The 19,360-nt window shown below is 37.1% G+C and overlaps 1 protein-coding gene across 1 annotated transcript; it reads right to left on the bottom strand.

The window, feature by feature from the left end:
* Positions 1-407: 407 nt before the first annotated feature.
* On the bottom strand, positions 408-18,986 carry slc25a36a (solute carrier family 25 member 36a). Its single transcript, XM_079380244.1, has 7 exons — positions 18,541-18,986; positions 14,075-14,239; positions 12,585-12,662; positions 10,364-10,464; positions 4,092-4,158; positions 3,458-3,747; positions 408-3,322 (listed from the first exon to the last, which is right to left on the bottom strand). The coding sequence occupies exons 1-7, from the start codon at positions 18,579-18,581 to the stop codon at positions 3,129-3,131; spliced, it is 936 nt and encodes a 311-aa protein (XP_079236370.1). The 5' UTR covers positions 18,582-18,986; the 3' UTR covers positions 408-3,128.
* Positions 18,987-19,360: the final 374 nt, after the last annotated feature.

Below are 19,360 nucleotides of genomic sequence, written 5' to 3'. Positions count from 1 at the left end.
AACAATACGCTAAATGTATATTTATGTTTCTCATATTAGAATGATTTCTGAAGGATCATATGACACTGAAGACTGGAATCACGAATGCTGAAAATTCAGCTTTCCCATCACAGAAAAAAAAAAAACATTTCCAATATATCGCTCTTTTACTGTATTTACTTTCAAATAAATGCAGTCTTGCTAAGCTTAAGAGACTTTTGAACTGTATAGATGGACATAGAGTCAATACAGTAGATTAAACAGTGATTTCAGGTCCTTTGATGTATTCAAAGACTAGAAAGAAAAAGACATTTCATCAGTGTTTGTTGGTCACCATAATACCTTCATCTGATATCAACAAACCCAGTTTGGATTTTTATTTTGGTCTATTAAAACTCTTTAGCCTTTAAAAGACATTAGAGACAACATGGGTTTTCCATTGTTTTTATTGACAGTTTGTACAAAAAGAGGTATGATAAATCACATAACCAGCAAAGAATAGGCCACATTTACCATAAAAACAACTAGACTTTAAAAAAAAGAAAAGAAAAAAAAAAAATTAAATGAAACAGGTGTTGACATACAATTTGTTAGTGTTGGTCATGTTATACAGACACCATATATGAAAATCGCTGAATATGCCATTAAACCTTAAATGAAGATGAAATGATTAATCTATACCACCATGTTCAATATTTCTGTCAATCGGTTAGGCTCAGTTAATAGAATGTTCAAGTCTGTCCATTCAGTCCAACATTGACACTTGAATATTCCAAAATCACTTTCTGAAAATGCCTTTTTGAATTTCGTTGTAATGCCATTAAAGTCTCTGAGACTGTGAAGTGCATTTTTTTTATGTTGCAAGAGATCACTTTCTAACACAAGGGCATTACGACTTTAGATACGACAACTATTTATGCACTAATTTTACAAATCCATCAACGATAGTCTAACTATTCTAATTACACTAAAACATCACGCCCGTTTTTCAAAAACAAATGCTTTTGTTTATCAATTAGAGCAATATTTAGCAAATCGCCGACTGAGAGTCCAGCATTAATTGCATAATATCTGAAGATGTTGTGTGCATTATGAATAACAAAATCCAATGTGTGGTGATGAGCATTACGGTATTCCAGAGCTTCATTAGCAGCATTACAGATACCGGTGACTTAGAAAACCAAATGGACTTGAACTGGACAGAAAAGACACTGAAATGCATGAAAACTCAAAACATATCACTTCTGCTTATGAATGATGGATGCTACCAAAACCACGTATTTGCTGCTTGAAGAAAAAAAAAAAAAAAAACTATTCAAAAGATACTCACAGGACCATTTGAGGCTCTGTATGGGATCTACCAACATGAGGTTTAATATAATTACCTTAAATTATAGTTTAGTAATTATAGTTATAAGCCCAAATGTTGGTAACGAACCGTCTGTGGAAATGTGGATAACGTCTAAATCATTAACATGAACAGTCTGAGATTCTTCATATCATGAGGGTGTGAAAGTACAGACAACAGTAATGTAAACAAACAAGCGAGATGAAAACACTTCAAAAAATAAAAAAGTGACTCCTTTTCAAGCAAGTCCAGGGCCAGAATGAGGAGTGATAAACAAAATGATATATATATAAAAAAAAAGAAGACAACATCCAACCAAATGAGTTTCACAACATCCTTCTGTGATAAATCTATCAAACGAATGCAGCCATTCAAATAATACTACTGCATAATCAGAGGATTAAGTTATGAACACTGGATATTTGATATGCATACATACAGTATATACACATACAAGAATATCCTTCACTAAAAGTTTAGTACACTGAACTGTACAATAACGTCCAAAGGGAACTGTTCAGCAAAACACTGTCTTGCTTACATAGTAATACTATGCTTTACAATACAAGATCAAAATTGTTCTAAACAGAAAAAAAATTAAAAAAATTTTTTTTTGCGCAAGCCTAGACAGGCCACAAAGTGCATAAACGGTCAGTCAGAAGCCACTGTTAGAGGAATCAGCATGTTGGGAAACAATTCTGTAGCTTGTATTCCCACACAAAAGTGGAAAAATGACTATTGCCTTACGACTAATAATGTCGTCACGACGTGGCATGTTGTTTGTAGGCAACATGCTCAGGGTTAGCATTAGCCACTACCATTTAGCCATCGGTAAATTCATCTCTGGCTCTTGCCGACACCTGGGATTCAAGTAGAGGCTTTGCAGCAGTGAACGGTGGCGATAAACTCGAGAATGCTCCATCTCAGTTAAAATAGGCCCAGTGACATAAGCAGGACAACATCTCCCAATTCAAAAATACCACCCCAAAGTATAAACTATACTGATATTAGGACAACGGTATGGTCATCGAAAAAACACACACAAAATAAGTATGGTTAAACTTAACATGAACCTAACGAAGAAACACTTCAGTTTGAAGCACATGAGAGGCCACGGATCACGTGACCGTCAATTTAACAACAGCACATGAACATTTGTGTGGGGACAACCATCTGCCTGTTTGGAAAGAGTGGAAGGTGACCTCTAGAGGAGAATGCTTGAACTAACAAATTCTGGAAAGGCAAAACGTCATCTTTATGAAATGGTGAACTAAGAAAAACATCATTTACAGTAGTGCTATTGTGCCACATCTGAAAAACACTTTCTTGTGCTTGCTTTTTTTAATTTTCTTCTTCAAAGACCTTCAGTCATTTCAGATCTTGACAGGTTTGTTTTTCTTTTATTTAAAACAATGGCTCAGATAAAATGATTTTTGAAAGAGCTTTTTTTCCAGCCCATTCAGGCTTTAGTTTTTTCTTCAAGCATTCTCCTCTTTGATTGTCCTTTCAAAACGGACTTTTCATAAAACATTTTGAAACAAATAGACAGACAGCTTTAGCGTATCTGTTCACCATCGCTCATACTTTTTTGAAACACTCTCCAGTCTGACAGGCTTGAATCCCTCTGGTTCTTGGAGACTATAGCCCCCCTTCGGGGGTCTGGGTTAACAATGCGTTTCTAGGATTTGTTCTACTTCCTTTGGTCTAAGCCTGGGACAATCGCTCTCTCGGTTTCCATCTAGCTTTTGCTTTCTCACCTTGTTCGTCTCTCTCCCTCTCTTTCCTGTTCTCTCTCCGTCTGTTAACCATTGAGCAGGTAGACCACCAGCTCATAGGTGCACATCATTATAGCAGTGTTAGGGATCTGTCGGACCAGGTGAGTAGTGAGGCCTCGGTACAGTGCTCTGTAACCCTCCTCCCGGAACACCATATTTAGAGTTTGGAAGAACGAACGATACTTGCTGCCCTCCTCACGTAGTCTGGTACGAATAACCTCTGTCATGGGAGAGAAAAAGAGAGAGAGAAAGTTAACAAAAAGTTATTTGTCAGAGAAACAAACTTTGGAAGTTGGTATAAAATAACTAACAAAAATTAACAACGTTTACAAAAAAAAAAAAAAAAAAACCTCACCGTGAGGATAAGCAATTGAGGTGGCACAAGTCTTGGATGTGGCAGCAGCCAGCATCATTCCGACAAAGTCCGAAGCATCTTTTACAGATTCATCTTCATCATCCATGTTAGCGTTGGCCTTGGACTCTATGAGTTTGCGTTTAATGCTTTCATAGATGACAAAGTGGATGACAGTCTCTGATATGCCAGCATAAGAAGCAGACATGCCCCTGTAGAATCCCCGTAACCCATCTGACCGATAAACCCGCCGGACACACTCAAATGCACTCATGCGCCGTTCACCTCGGTTCCTGGAGAAAGACAAACACGTGTGGTAAATGTCAGAAATCTGATCATAATCTTCCCTCCTTCAATGTCCCATAAAATATATTTTACTTCAAACATTTTGAATGTTCATGTGACACTGAACATTGGAGTAATGGCTGCTATAAATTCAGCATTGCCATTTCAGGAATAAATTACATTTGAAAAGACATTCAATTAGAAAACCGTAATTTTAAATTATAATTTCACACAATATTTCTGTTTTTTTTATTGACCAGCCTTTATGAGCCTAATAAACTTGTTTCAATAACATGATGAAAATCAACCCTACACTTTTGAATGATAGTGTACAGCATATGTTATTACTTACCTGGCATCGAGCTGCAATCGAGTCTTTATAAGCCAGATCGGGTTGGTTGCTGTGATGGCAGTGAACCCTGGGAAAAAGAGGTGTTCCAGATCAGGCTTGGAAGTGATAATGTAAGAGTAACTCAGAGCACAGGACATTCAGCAGGTCTAATGACTCTAAAACAGACAAACTTTCCCTAAAGAAACTCCACACTTCAGAGAAGTGCCGTGGACATCTGTAAAATATGCTTATGGCCTGTTTGTTCCACTTTAAAATGTGAAATCTGAATCTTGTTGACCTCATTTCAGCATATCATACCAATCTCAAACACCAACAGTGTGATAGGGACTACATGTTCTCTTCAGGAATGCCCAGCATTATTAACAGCGATTACTATCTGATGTCAGGGAAGCCATTACAGATCCACTAGGCACTTATTTAATATTTTCGGGTAAGAGCCATAAGCACATCTTAGAGTGGCCACAGCAGTAAATAAGGCCTTTTAGCTAAAGCATTAAGCAGCTTTTCATCTATAACAGGACTCTGAAACCAATGTAGCTTTACTTCTTAAATATTTAGTCCTATCCTCATTGAATTAAGCAGTATTTTATGGATCAAGTGGAAGCTAAATGAGATAAACATCTTTAAAAAAAAGAGTCTTAAGTGAAAAAGAGCCACTATTAAGTTACATAACTACAGCCAAATAATAATAAAAAAAAAAAAAACTGTTATTTACGTTTTTCACAGCATGGGCACTGAATTATACCACCGCTGTGATTGTTGATTCACATGCCATGCGAGTACTATGCTGGCAAGACTGGAAGATGTGACAAAATATTAGTAAATGACATTAGCACAACAATGGCTGAATTTATTTTATGTTTGCTGTTGATGTATGTGTATGCAAATTAAGATTATGTGTGTTTTAAGAGATTTAAAGAAATAGTTCACCCAAAAATGAACAAGATATACTCACCCTCAGCCCATCCAAGATACAGAATTTGATTCTTCATCGGAACAGATTTGGAGAAATTTAGCATTACATCACTTGCTCACCAATGGATTCTTTGCGGCGAATGGGTGCCGTCAGTTCAAACAGCTGATAAAAACATCACAATAATCCACACGACTCCTGTCCATCAATTAACGTCTGAGTTTGAACTCTCATTCTGACGGCACCCACTCACTGCAGAGGATTTATTGGTGAACAAGATGTAATGCAAAATGTTTACAAATTTGTTCCAATGAAAAACAAAATCATCTTCATCTTGGATGGCCTGAGGGAGAGTACATTTTCAGAAAATTTTCTTTTTAGGTGACTATTTCTAATATGTGTGCTAGCCCTGTATTCACAAGATTAAAAACAACAGCAAAATATTCTGCCTGTTGTTGGTGGGAACAATTGGTTTATCTATTCAAGTGCAGCAAAATGAAGCACAAAGCCTGTGTTGTGGGTGCACAAAATATCCCCGAACAAAAAAAAACCAAAAGGGCATAAGACAATGGCAATTGAAGATGAAAATATTCATGTGCGTTTCTAACAGTACAGTGTAAAACGTCAGTGTTTTCTTAGGCTAAACAAACCAAAAGAAGTCTACTGAGCTAGGGTAGAAGCTCTAGAGAGGGTAAGAGGCCTAAGGCAACTGACTGGTGTAGGGAGGGGGGGGGGGGGATGACAGATCGGTACAAGAGAGTAAGAGAGAGAGAGAGAGTGTGTCTCTGACGAGTACTCACAGGGGAGGGGCAAAGCTCCTCTCCTCACAGCTGCAGGACGAAGCCTGCAGATATGGGGGGCAGAGCAGGCTGGCTCACAGACCCTCACGCAGGGTGAAAGCTACAGTAAAGGCCTAAAATAGACACAGGCTTTTCTGTACCACAGTCACAAGCAGCAGTCCACATGCCCCTCAGAGTCAAGTCAAACCCATGAGGGAGTGGAACACGACAATAAACCCTGCCCACCTCCCATTAAATCCCTCCCACCTCCCCAACCAAGCCCCACCCACCAAATACATCAAACAATGACCATTCCATCCCAAACATTTAAGAGTGCTTTCATTTTCCTTTCTTTTTGAATGGATAGACGGAGAAAGATGGTAAGAGAGGTAGAGAGAGACAGAGCAAGAGCGAGATGAAAGTGAATTTTTGAGTTTTAAAGGACATCATTAGACCAGTGTTTCTCATTTTAAATGTTAAGGTACAGAACAAAGCTGATCTTGCTGAAGTAACACTATTTATCTTGATCATATCTGAACTTTAGCAATGCTGGGTCATATAAACAGCTACAAAATCAATCTAGGATCGAAGTTTATATCAACAATAACTTTAAGGAGGGTCAGAGGCAGTATATGTAAGAGTCCAATACTAACCTTGTCATTCCTGTTGGCAAAATCATTGCGGAGTACAATTTTGAAGCGGGAATTCTGGTAAGATTCAATCAAGGTTTTGCTATTTGAAAACTACTACTTTCAAAAAATTACATGTTGAATATGTTGATGCATATTAGAGAGATTTAAAAAAAATAAAAAATAAATTAAAAAAAATGAATATGGCTAATATTTAAATCACAAATTATATTATTAGGATAACCAATTTTCACCCAAAAATTCACAATTTTAAAAAAATAAAATCAAAAGAGAGTAAAAACAGCAGCATTGCAAAATATTATTATATAAAAATATCATTAAATATTTAATATTTTTTAAAATAACTTTAATACAATTTTTTAAATGCAATTTATTCCTGTGATGGCAAAGGTGAATTCTCAGCAACCATTATTCCAGTCTTCAGTGCCACATCCTTCAGAACATTATTCATTCTAATATGCTGATTTTGTGCTTAAGAAACATTGCTTATCATTAGAAATGTTGAAAATACAGTGGGTACGGAAAGTATTCAGACCCCCTTAAATTTTTCACTCTTTGTTATATTGCAGCCATTTAAGTTCATTTTTTTCCCTCAATGTACACACAGCACCCCATATTGACAGAAAAACACAGATTTGTTGACATTTTTGCAGATTTATTAAAAAAGAAAAACTGAAATATCACATGGTCCTAAGTATTCAGACCCTTTGCTCAGTATTTAGTAGAAGCACCCTTTTGATCTAATACAGCCATGAGTCTTTTTGGGAAAGATGCAACAAGTTTTTCACACCTGGATTTGGGGATCCTCTGCCATTCCTCCTTGCAGATCCTCTCCAGTTCTGTCAGGTTGGATGGTAAACGTTGGTGGACAGCCATTTTTAGGTCTCTCCAGAGATGCTCAATTGGGTTTAAGTCAGGGCTCTGGCTGGGCCATTCAAGAACAGTCACGGAGTTGTTGTGAAGCCACTCCATTATTTTAGCTGTGTGCTTAGGGTCATTGTCTTGTTGGAAGGTAACCCTTCGGCCCAGTCTGAGGTCCTGAGCACTCTGGAGAAGGTTTTCGTCCAGGATATCCCTGTACTTGGCCGCATTCATCTGTCCTTTGATTGCAACCAGTCGTCCTGTCCCTGCAGCTGAAAAACACCCCCACAGCATGATGCTGCCACCACCATGCTTCACTGTTGGGACTGTATTGGACAGGTGATGAGCAGTGCCTGGTTTTATCCACACATACCGATTAGAATTAAGGCCAGAAAGTTCTATCTTGGTCTCATCAAACCAGAGAATCTTCAGGTGTTTTTTAGCAAACTCCATGCGGGCTTTCATGTGTCTTGCACTGAGGAGAGGCTTCCGTCGGGCCACTCTGCCATAAAGCCCCGACTGGTAGAGGGCTGCAGTGATGGTTGACTTTCTACAACTTTCTCCCATCTCCCGACTGCATCTCTGGAGGTCAGCCACAATGATCTTTGGGTTCTTCTTTAGCTCTCTCACCAAGGCTCTTCTCCCCCGATAGCTCAGTTTGGCCGGACGGCCAGCTCTAGGAAGGGTTCTGGTCGTCCCAAACGTCTTCCATTTAAGGATTATGGAGGCCACTGTGCTCTTGGGAACCTTAAGTGCAGCAGAAATGTTTTTTGTAACCTTGGCCAGATCTGTGCCTTGCCACAATTCTGTCTCTGAGCTCTTCAGGCAGTTCCTTCGAACCTCATGATTCTCATTTGCTCTGACATGCACTGTGAGCTGTAAGGTCTTATATAGACCGGTGTGTGGCTTTCCTAATCAAGTCCAGTCAGTATAATCAAACACAGCTGGACTCAAATGAAGGTGTAGAACCATCTCAAGGATGATCCGAAGAAATGGACAGCACCTGAGATAAATATATGAGTGTCACAGCAAAGGGTCTGAATACTTAGGACCATGTGATATTTCAGTTTTTCTTTTTTAATAAATCTGCAAAAATGTCAACAATTCTGTGTTTTTCTGTCAATATGGGGTGCTGTGTGTACATTAATGAGGAACAAATTATTTTAGCAAATGGCTGCAATATAACAAAGAGTGAAAATTTTAAGGGGGTCTGAATACTTTCCGTACCCACTGTAGTTAAAATTTGTGTGGCATACATGATACATTTTTTCAAAATTCTTTGATTAATATAAAGTTCAAAAGAACAGCATTTATTTAAAACAGAAATCTGTGAAAATTCATTTTTGATCAAATGAATGCATCCTTTGCTGAATAAAATAATTAAAAAAAAGTTTGTTGAACTAAAGAATGTTAGTTTATCTCTAATATAATTTTTCAAAAATGTAATGTTCAGGTTTAAAATGAATTGATTTTCATTGCAGAGTTTGGACTGCTCTGTATGATTACACCATTGGAGTCTTCAGCGGCCTGAAGTGGTTAATAGAGGCCTTGCTGTGACTTTTATGATTTATATGATTCAGTCATTACCTAACCACAATGATGAACAATGTGTGGGCCATACGTGACATGCATCAGGTTGTAGGAACTGTGCTAGCGGCAACTGTAAACTGATGCTGATACAGACAGCCGTTAAGAAAAAGAAAAAAAGTCACCTGTGCTTTTGAGAGGAGAGAGCGGCACATGTAATAAATATTTCATAAGCCTCTCCCTTATCGGATGCCAATTTTCCATTGCAGGCCTTCAGGGACCTATATTTAACCACTTTTGTAATGTAAGGGCTATGTGTGCTGCAAGATGGAGTTTGTCAGGCCGTGTGGCCCCTCTTTCTCTTATCTTCAGCGCACAGACAGAACATGCTAGGAATATTTACGTAGTGACAAATGCACTTTCTGTCTCACAAAATAACACAACCTACATGTGCTGTAATTGAATGACAAGGTTAGCATGCAGGACTGAAATTAAATGACAAAAAAAAAAAAAAGAAGTGCATGAAGTTTTCACTGAATTTACCTTTACAGAGGGTTACAGGCTGGCAAGGGGGCCATGTGTCAAAACTGCGTAATCACAAGGAGGTAAAAAAAAGAAGAAAAAAAAAAAAAAAAGAACTGCAAGCCAGCTACAGTGGCTACATTAATTTAAATAACCATCATCATTATTAATAATCATTATCATTAGGAGAATCATGATCATACCGGTGAGTAGAGACGTGACTACCTGAGGCGTCCCGATCCCGCCCGTGTCAGTTGCGAGGACCGCTGCCCACCGCGCATGGCACTCTACATGTTAGCGTAGTGCCCTGCTAGCGGCCGCTACTACACACAGCACAGACAGCGTGTGAAGCCAGACTGTTTAGTAGCACACTGGCATGTAATGACTTATGTCCTCCAGCCCTCAAAAAGTAGAAGAAAACAAAAAAGGAAAAAAAGAAACTGGGAAAGGAAAGCACAACCCAAACTTTAAGGACTTTTCTTGCAATATAGCTAACAAGCTTTCAAGCAGATATAACATGCTTGAAAATTAGTCTATTTGCTTTAGTAGAAATGCTCTCAAATGACTTTCTTTTTTTTTTTTAAATGTATATTTTTTTCGGTTTTCTTTCTGTGTAGCCTACTTTTTACAAATTAATAATTACATTTTTCAATCTGTTTGGCAGACTGTTAATATGATTAGCTTCAAAAATGTCTGCTTCAAAGATAACATTTTTATCCTGAAAGTCTTCAATTGTGCTTTCGGTCTAAATGCTGTCATACCTTGAAAAAGGTAACCCAAAACACCATGGCTAAATTCTCCCATTTATACAAGATGGTCACTAGGACAAAGCATTTTATCGTAATAAGGCTGTCATGGCTAAAAACAAAAGCGACTAACAAACATTGTTGCAATCTCTGGATTGTGCACACTAAGAGGTGAGTATCATTTTAGTTCAGTGTGTGAAATACAACAAAAAAGAGCCAATGCAAACTTAAGTCAAAAATGCATTTACATGAAAGATGCAGCTGGGACTCTTACCTGCTAAACCAGCGGACAGCATGTGCACCTGTGTGGAGTCAGGATCAAAAACATTGTTCAGCTTCTCTTTGCATGTGGAGTAGGCAGCAAAATAAATTGCTCTGTGGACAAAACAGGAATTACCAACATTAATTGGTTTCGATGTTCAGTAATGTCTGACAAAAGTATCAGAAGTAAAAGAAAAAAAGATGTATTTACTTATTGCGAGAACATATTTTTTTAGATATGTTTTCACATGAATGTTTTTGGGTAGACCTAGGCCTGAATGTACATTATCCCCCTCATTACACAGTTTTTAACAAAACTAAACAAATCAAGAAAAACAAACATTATTTCTATGGTTACATTATTTGCATTAATACCAAACAAAACCAAAAAAAAAAAAAAAAAAAAAAAAAAAAAAAAAAAAGCAAAACAAAAAATAAAATAGAATAAATTTAAACTATTTCTATGGTTATGTTGTTTTCATTAATATTTTAAGAGAGGGGTTAGGGCTGACTATACATTATCCCAATTATAACAACAATTATATTATTGTTTCCAACAAAACAAAACAAAACAAAACATGACAAAGCTATCTGGGGGCAAAAGTATGTCATGCTCATCATATCACATGTCCTGTATTAGCTACCAGATTTATTTTCTTAGGACAAATGCTGAAACACACAGGAAAAAAAATAAAAAAATCATCAGGATTATTCAAATGAAAACTTCCGATGTAGGATTTAAGCCTCTCACTGGGAGTTTTTTTTTTTTTTTTGCCCTTTACTTTAAATCCAGGTTACATAATTCCCACACGCACACAACAAGGGCAAATTTTAAGGTGAGCAACCTGCCTACAAGCCAAGCAGCCATTTGTTTCCTGATGAGATGCTTATAAACACATACTACCTCCCGCCTCTTCAAAACGACAACCAATCAGCATCATTCCACATTTGACTGACAACCAATCAGAACCCAGTCAAAATATCTGCCAATCCCGTGTGAGCGCAATGCTGTATTTTGGTGAACGGCTTAATTTGGCCATCTGAACGAAATAACATGGCCCTCACGAGAGGATGTTATATAATCTCAAAACGGATAAATCTAAAAACTGCAATTAATTATGGTTTACTCAGAGTTAATTATTCTAATTAATTATGGCATAAGCACATACTAAGCCTTATTTTATTATATTATTTTCTTTTACATATGTGTGCATTTAATCTTTACGTAACGGAAACAGTCACATGGCAGCCATTCCAGCTGTGATGGCAGAGGACATGTGCACAGATGGATATACACACACCTCCTGCAGCATGAAAAGGGTGCAAACACTAAAATACAGACATTTTAAGTGGCTTAGTTTCAACACCATCTCCCACATACCGATTTAAATGCGATTAAACTGCAGACATGTGAATGAGGGCATGAGAGCTGCTAGTCTCTGTAGCATAATGATGACATACACACTGCAGTCAATGAACAAAGCATAACTGATTCATAAGGGAGACAGGGAATATTCACTGGAGTTAATGAGTTGCTAGACTCATACAGAGCAAAGAATGCAATCACAGTACCAGAAACGCTACTAAACATAGTAGCTTTACTTTTGTAAAATGCTGCATTCATAGTTCACTAGGTTTTGGAACTGATTAAGTGAGCGCAATAGATTTAGGAATCCACTCTACAGTTGAGTAGCAAGCTCTTAACTGTCAAGAACTAAGTGAACAGTGTGACAGAAGGCCCATAGTCAGTTTAGTCCGTAATAAGACAGTGACATGATCCCCTGGTGAAGATACACTTAGATTAGAGCAATGAGATGTGACCAACGGGCCCCTTATGTAACAGTCTGAGGGGGAAAAACAATATTTTTTCTTTTCCATCTCGACTGAAGTGAGGAAATGCAGCAAATCCCAACAGGAAACAGAGAGGAACACAAATCCAAAAACAAACGTTTTTTAACAGTGGAATTTCCAAGTAAAATACTATATTATCCATGACTGTGTAGAAATATCTACAAATCAGAGAATCGAAACAAGCAAAAAGTCAAACAGAAACCATTTTTTTCAAAAACTTTTTTTTTTTTTAAATTCAAGTTTATAATAGTTTGTAATGTTGGTTTGTGGCTATTTTAAAATCCCTATGTGAACAATAAATTACAAAAATATTTTCAGCCACTGAAAAAGTGGGTGGGCACTGCTGCACTCTATAGCATTTGTGTTTTGCATATGGGTCATACCTGGATGGAGCCACTCCCACCAAGTTGGGCCCCAGCCCCCTAAAGAGTGAGCGAGGACCTTCTTTCTCCAGTATTAACCTGAGATAGAGAGAGAAAGTTAAAACAGAATATGTAAAAGCAGAAGAATCCACTGCAGTGCATATGTGAAAGCCTAGTGGATGCTAGCACCCCTTTCATTATGGCAATAGGTGCAAGATTTAACAATGTGACATGTTGTTGCCATGACATTCATCATTTGCTTCACCATCTTCAATAAGTTATTCAGACCAACTGAGGGGTTTGAGAAAAAGCAGGTAATTGAGAGAAAGGAAGGAGTTGTGCTGACCAGTATTACACAAACTAGAAAGTTAATGTTTTGCCTTCAGAAATGGACATGTTCAGATTATTCTAGAATTCCTCTTTCAGAAAGTTTGTTTAAAAAAAGAACAACACTGCATCTGTAGCTTATCTTCTCCTGACCTACTTTTCAAACTTTTTCCCTCTGATTCTGGAGTAATATAATAGGCATGAATAGCACTGCTTGCCGGAGGCCAAAAAAAGTGCTTCCAATCCCAGAGAAGACAGCAAAACTACACCCAGGCACCATAGCATTGCAACATTTTGCCAGAGTAGCAAAATACTACCAAATGTGGCATGCAGAGCACTCTTGCAGTATACTCTCGCAGCTATACTAGTCTCATAGGGCCAAATACTAGAAAAGAAAAAAACAAATTCAGAATATAAAATGTTTGAATTTAGTATATAACACCTTTATCTATTCAATTCATGAGCACAGGTTAATGTGAATGACTGTACAAAGCCTTTTACAGAATTTTTTGCAACAATTTGTAACAAGAAATACATTTTTATATTGAAAACTATTATTCAGTGTAAAAAGTTATACACATACATTATTAGGTTTTCAACTTGCAATATTTCTATAATGCAACCTCACGACAGCTATTTATTCACAAATACTTGTCTATGTACAACTCTCACCTAATCCAAATGTTTAGATTTAAAAGCATAAAAACACATCCAAATGATGAATTAATATATGGGATAGAGATGACTGGGAAAGTGACAGTCGTCAACTGGCTCAAAACATTGTTATTGTTGGATCTAACAGCCTAACATTTAGAAAAGCATTTTGACTGCCCTTCATGGTAGGCCAGCAACCATTTTAGCAGAACATAGGAAGATGCAGGTATTCTGCTGGCATTCAAACCATTGTCCATCTTTCTCTCATTGTTCTGACACTCGACCCACAGAGAGACTGAGCAGAGAACAGCTTTGATTGCAAGTTCAAAGACTAGAATCCTGATCATCAACATCCTTTAAACAAGAGATTTCTAGTGTTTATGGCACCAACAAGTATTATTTTCTATAGAAATATGCTGCAGTGTTTTTGCCAGTTTTCACATGTTATTTTTGGAACATCTTAACACTGGTTTAAATACCCTGGAGCATGATAAACCAAATTTTGTGAGGTTGGGTTTTGAAGTACTCACTTGAGACAGTGCAGAGGGCCCGGTGGGGACATGCGGGCCACACTGGCCCCATTCACAGTGCTGAGCTGAACCTCAGAGATGTAAAGAGTCACCGAAGAAGACTGCAGCCTCGTCTTCACCACCTCCAAAGGACATGTCAGTATTGCACCTACAGTGCCACCACAGCTAGAGACAGAGAGTAAATATTAGTATCCACTTTTATTTACATAGTAGAAATTGAAAATAAATACTAGTTAATTAAAAATAATCAAGCATGATTTCCACAGTTTTTCTAATTGAACATAAGGCAGATACTTATTTTCATTTGTACACAACATAACAATATACAGCAAATCAAATTAATATACATACACTGCTGTTTAAGTAAGAGTCAGTACATTTTTAATGTTTTTGAAAGAAGTATATTATGCTCACCAATTTAGTGAAATACTATTTTTAGAGTTTTTAGAGTAACTGTTTTCCAATTAATATATTTTAACATTTTATTTCTGTGATGGCAAAACTCCTTTTACACACCACTATATTCTGGCATTTAATGGACTTTGATTTCTTTTTGAAGTCAGAGCATTTTTCCTTCTGCTGACATGCATAGTGATTAGACTTGTGAATGCAGCCTTGACTAACATATGTGGTCAAGTTTAACATGTATTTGCTTGTGTGCATGTACACAGAATGGGGAGGGAAAAAATGTGGGCCCAGCATGCAACAAGTCAAAGGTTAGGTCTAGACAAGACCCTCAATCACCTACAAGAGGAAAAAGACCTAAAACAGCTGAAATAGTGTATAAACCACAGACACTCCTCATCATGATGGGTTTTTACTTATCAACTTTGCCAAGGATAGAAATCAAGTACAAACAAGAAACCTACAGCTATGCCACTAAATGTTAAAGGATGGGCAAGACAACTGTCAAATCATATTAATAGAAAGTTCCATAAACAGATTCCCTGCTTATGTGTGCAAAGTTGACAAAAACAGAACTGAATGTTGATAGCACTAAACCTGCTGACCTCAGAATTGAATTCATGTGTTCTAAACTCTGCATCTCTCAATGTCTATTTTTTGTGCCGCCTTTCAAAAGACCGACCCACAGAGCAGCTGTGAACTTTGTCCCAGATATGAAGCTCTCTGGTTTGTTGCTGCTAAGGTTTACACACACTCGCTCACTCACTCTCTCGCTCTCTCTCTGGTTGGTCAATGAACAGTATGATCATGCAGACTTCACGAGCAAATCTCATTTGTCACTCCTACTAAAATGCCCTGCAGAGGCCTTTAGAGAAATTCCACTAGATTTTTATTATTCACAGATACTTACAGAATTCTACTCTTTAAAAAAAAAAAATATTACATAAGGAGTTTTGTTTTTGAAAAAAAGGGGAAGTAGTCCGGGAAGAGAAGAAAGAAGCTGCATTTAATTTCTTCCGAAATTCAAGATGAAATAGGTGATTGCAAATGTTTCAAAGTGAAGTCCCCTGGTCAATGATTAGTAGTTTTGAAGCCCAAAAAAAGGAGTTTGCACTTGAAGTTTACACAGCAGTGTTCAGAGCGCTGAAACTCCCAGGAGAAAAGTGACACAAATCTTGGCTAAAGTAAAATGTCCCTTTTAAACAGGACCTGAACCAAACTAGTCCAGTCAAAAGTCATCTGACCAAACTGGCCTAGTGGGTCCCACACAAGTAACACTTGTGGTACTGTTCATGAACACAATATGTACATTTATTTTGTATTGTACACAAATGTTTTTTTTTGCATTGAGCAGTATTTCTATCTGGCCACTTACAATGTATTTGTGTTCACCAGCATTTATTTGATCCAAAGTACAGTAAAATTTTGTAATGTTTTTAATATTTAAAATAACTGTTTTGTGTTTGTATATATTTTAAAATGTAATTTATTCCTGTAATCAAAGCTAAATTTTCAGCATCATTACTCCAGTCTTCTGTGTCACATGATCCTTCAGAAATCACTCTAATATGCTGATTTGGTGATGATCAATATTTAAAACAGTTGAGTACATATTTGTTTTTAGGATTCGTTGAATTGAAAGACCCAAAGATCAGCATTTATCTGAAACAAAAAGCTTTTGTTACATTTATACACTATTCCATTCAAAACCTTGGAGTCAGTATAATTTATTTATTTTTTTGGAAAGAAATTATAGAAATTAATACTTTTATTTAGCAAGGATGCTTTAAATTGATCAAAAGTGATTGATAAAACATTTATAATGTTACAAAAGATTTGTATTTCAGATAAATGCTGTTTTCCTGAACTTTCTATTCATCAAAGAAACCTGAAAACCTGTTTTCAACATTATAATAAATGTTTTTTGAGCAGTATATCAGAATATTAGAATGGTTTCTCATGTGACTGGAGTAATGATGCTAAACATTCAGCTTTGAAATCACAGGAATAAATTACATTTTAAAATAGAAAACAGTTATTTTAAATAGCAAAAATATTTCAAAATGTTACCGTTTTTGCTGTATTTTGGATCATAAATGCAGGCTTGGTGAGCAGAAGAGAATTCTTTAAAAAACATTAAAAATCATACTGTTCAAAAACTTTTGACCAGTAATGTATGTTAGCCTATAGTTTGAAGTTAAGATATTAATAAGGTGAGACAGAGATGTTTATTTGACAGTGATTTCACATTTCTTGTTTGTATGAAGGCTAAATACAAATAAAAGGTGAACATATAAAATATATAGTTTTATAGGAGGAGGTTTAGTAGACTTGGCAAATTTATTTTTCATAAGTTTGTAGGTACAGACATCTGTTGCGGACATTCTTAGCAGTTTTTATGAGGCTTTTTTAAAATAGAGTTCATATTGATATCGGAATTATATCGTATCAACCGAAACTAAGAAATATACTGTGATATAAATTTTGGCCATATCTTCCAGCCCTACTATGAGCCTGAACTACTTTGTCAAAAACTTAAAAAAAAAAAAAAAACTTAGAACGCTACAATTAAATTTATACTATGCATTAAAAAAAAGTCTGAAATATAATATGAAAAAAAGGGTGTTTGAATTGGCAATGGAACGTTACTTTTTTTCATTCTATCACTATTTATCATCCAATATTGCATAATAAATTGCCAATTTCGACTGATTACATAAAAACATGGTATCCAATTACAGCACCTTACATATGCTTTCCCTACATGTATAAAATACATTCAATTCAAGTTTATTTGTATAGCACTTTTCACAATGCAAATCGTTGCAAAGCAGCTTTACAGAAAATGTAAGTTTCTACATTATATTTAGTAATGTCTTATCAGTGGTGACTATCTCAAGTTGATGTCTATATGGCAGAAATGTACGGTAAAAATCAAGCAGTTAGTTAATGTCATGTAATCAAACAGATGGTGAACAGTAACTGTACATTAACAGTAAATCTGTATATATTATTGCTTTGCACCGACAAGGGAATCTCATTTCCAATGCCGAGTGATTATCAATATCACAGAACAATTGATTGGTTTATCACACAGATATTTCCAGTGGCAGATGATCTGTTCTCTGCTCACAGTTAAACTTATAACTATAACTCACCACCGGTTATTCTGATACGTAATAGATATGAATTAACTAATCTGAAAAAATACCAACCGACACTATGTGACAAAACCCATTTAGCACAATGTTTTCATATGACCCATGAGGGGATTTTGCCCACATGTTTTGCTGTTATTATAAGCTTCTTGTTAGACCTCTTATCACCCTCCAGGGTCGGAGTCATCAAATGATCTTCAGAGATATAAGCTTGTTAAAGAGAGATATACTCCCCTCATATCTCTATTACATTCCTGATTGTGAAAATTAGTGAGGCAGTAACCTTTGATTCAAAGAGAGAGCAGAAAATGATGTTTGTATGGGCCTCACAGACACAGAGTGTAAAAGATCAGTCAGGAATGAGAATGGAGTCAAAAATAGCTGTACTAATACTAGAGAGATCGCTGTCAAACATCCAGCGTCAAGCTGACAGTTGAATCCACAGGTCTACAACAAAGCTTCTGATTTGCTACAGGAAATGAAGCTTCGAGGTTTTCCTGTCTTTCATCTATAATCTGCATAGCAATAAAATATGAGTGAAAGCATCAAAGCACCAACACTTCCTGAAAATCAGTAAACGGCCACGTCTAGAGACTTCCAGAGGATTCTGTATCTGTTGCATGACCTTGCATTCACAAATACAGCATCGATCATCTGTAGCATTGAAGACATGCTGACAGAAGCTAGCTAACGTTAGATAATTCACAGCAATGTTGAATGAGCATCTAACTTACCTGACCTTTTATAACGATCAACCGGTTTTCTGCATTTAATGTGTCTGATATTACATTTTAAAATCAATCAAGCCCAAGTATAACGGATAAATGTCAAAGAGAGAGGCATCAAGTTGACAGCTCTGATAGATCAGTCTTCCTCAGGCTCGCTAACGTTAACGTTACTCACCCTCCAGCAAACAGATGAACCAGGGTGTCCCTCTGACTCATCCTTTAGCATTCTCCGCACCCACACCCAGGCCTGCAGTGCGAGCAAGAGCCGGACAGCTCCACCGAACCCGCTGCGATTCTGATGCACTGATCAATTTAATTGATGTGGATGAGGATAATAAAGCGCAGTTATTCAGCCCGACGTCTCGCGATGCTGCTAGCTCAGCCCGCTAACGGCTGCTGATGTGCGCAGACGCCTCCTTTTTGCCTCTAACCGGACCGTTTTTAATTTATCACGATCTTTTCTTATAATCGACACAGACGGCTATCGGATATCGCGGTTGTGGTTGCAGGGGACGCGTTTTTGTGGAGCTAACTCCGCGTAGACTCGGTGCTGTCTGTGATTCAGAGGCTGTTGAAGAGCTCACTGAGATGGACAGCGGACTCGCTATTTACGAGCCAATCAGCAACCGCAAAACAGAGGCCGCGATTGGTCACTTTGCGGTGTGACGTCTCATTGCCCCGCCTCATCATGCTCCTTTCACATGATCACGCAATTGATAAAACGTAAATATTGATTTATCCCGTTTTCAGAGGTTAAGACACATATATGCAAAATGTGTTTATAGGGCGAATTTAATTCTGTCTGCTATTATAGTTCCCCAGTTAACTGGGGTTAGTATACAGCGTCATATTTCTAGCTGAGAATGAATGAGGGCATTCATAGTGGGGCTGTTCAGAAATATCATATTTGGTGTATTGTCAGTTTATGCACTGCGGGTCTGCACGTGCACTTGTTTCACTCACATGGAAAAAATATTGGATTGGTTGCTGATAAA

The sequence above is a fragment of the Barbus barbus genome (genome assembly GCF_936440315.1).
Source record: "Barbus barbus genome assembly, chromosome: 26".
Classification (NCBI taxonomy): domain Eukaryota; kingdom Metazoa; phylum Chordata; class Actinopteri; order Cypriniformes; family Cyprinidae; genus Barbus; species Barbus barbus.
The sequence above is the reverse complement of the archived record's forward strand: the minus strand, read 5'-3'. Positions and strand labels throughout refer to the sequence as shown.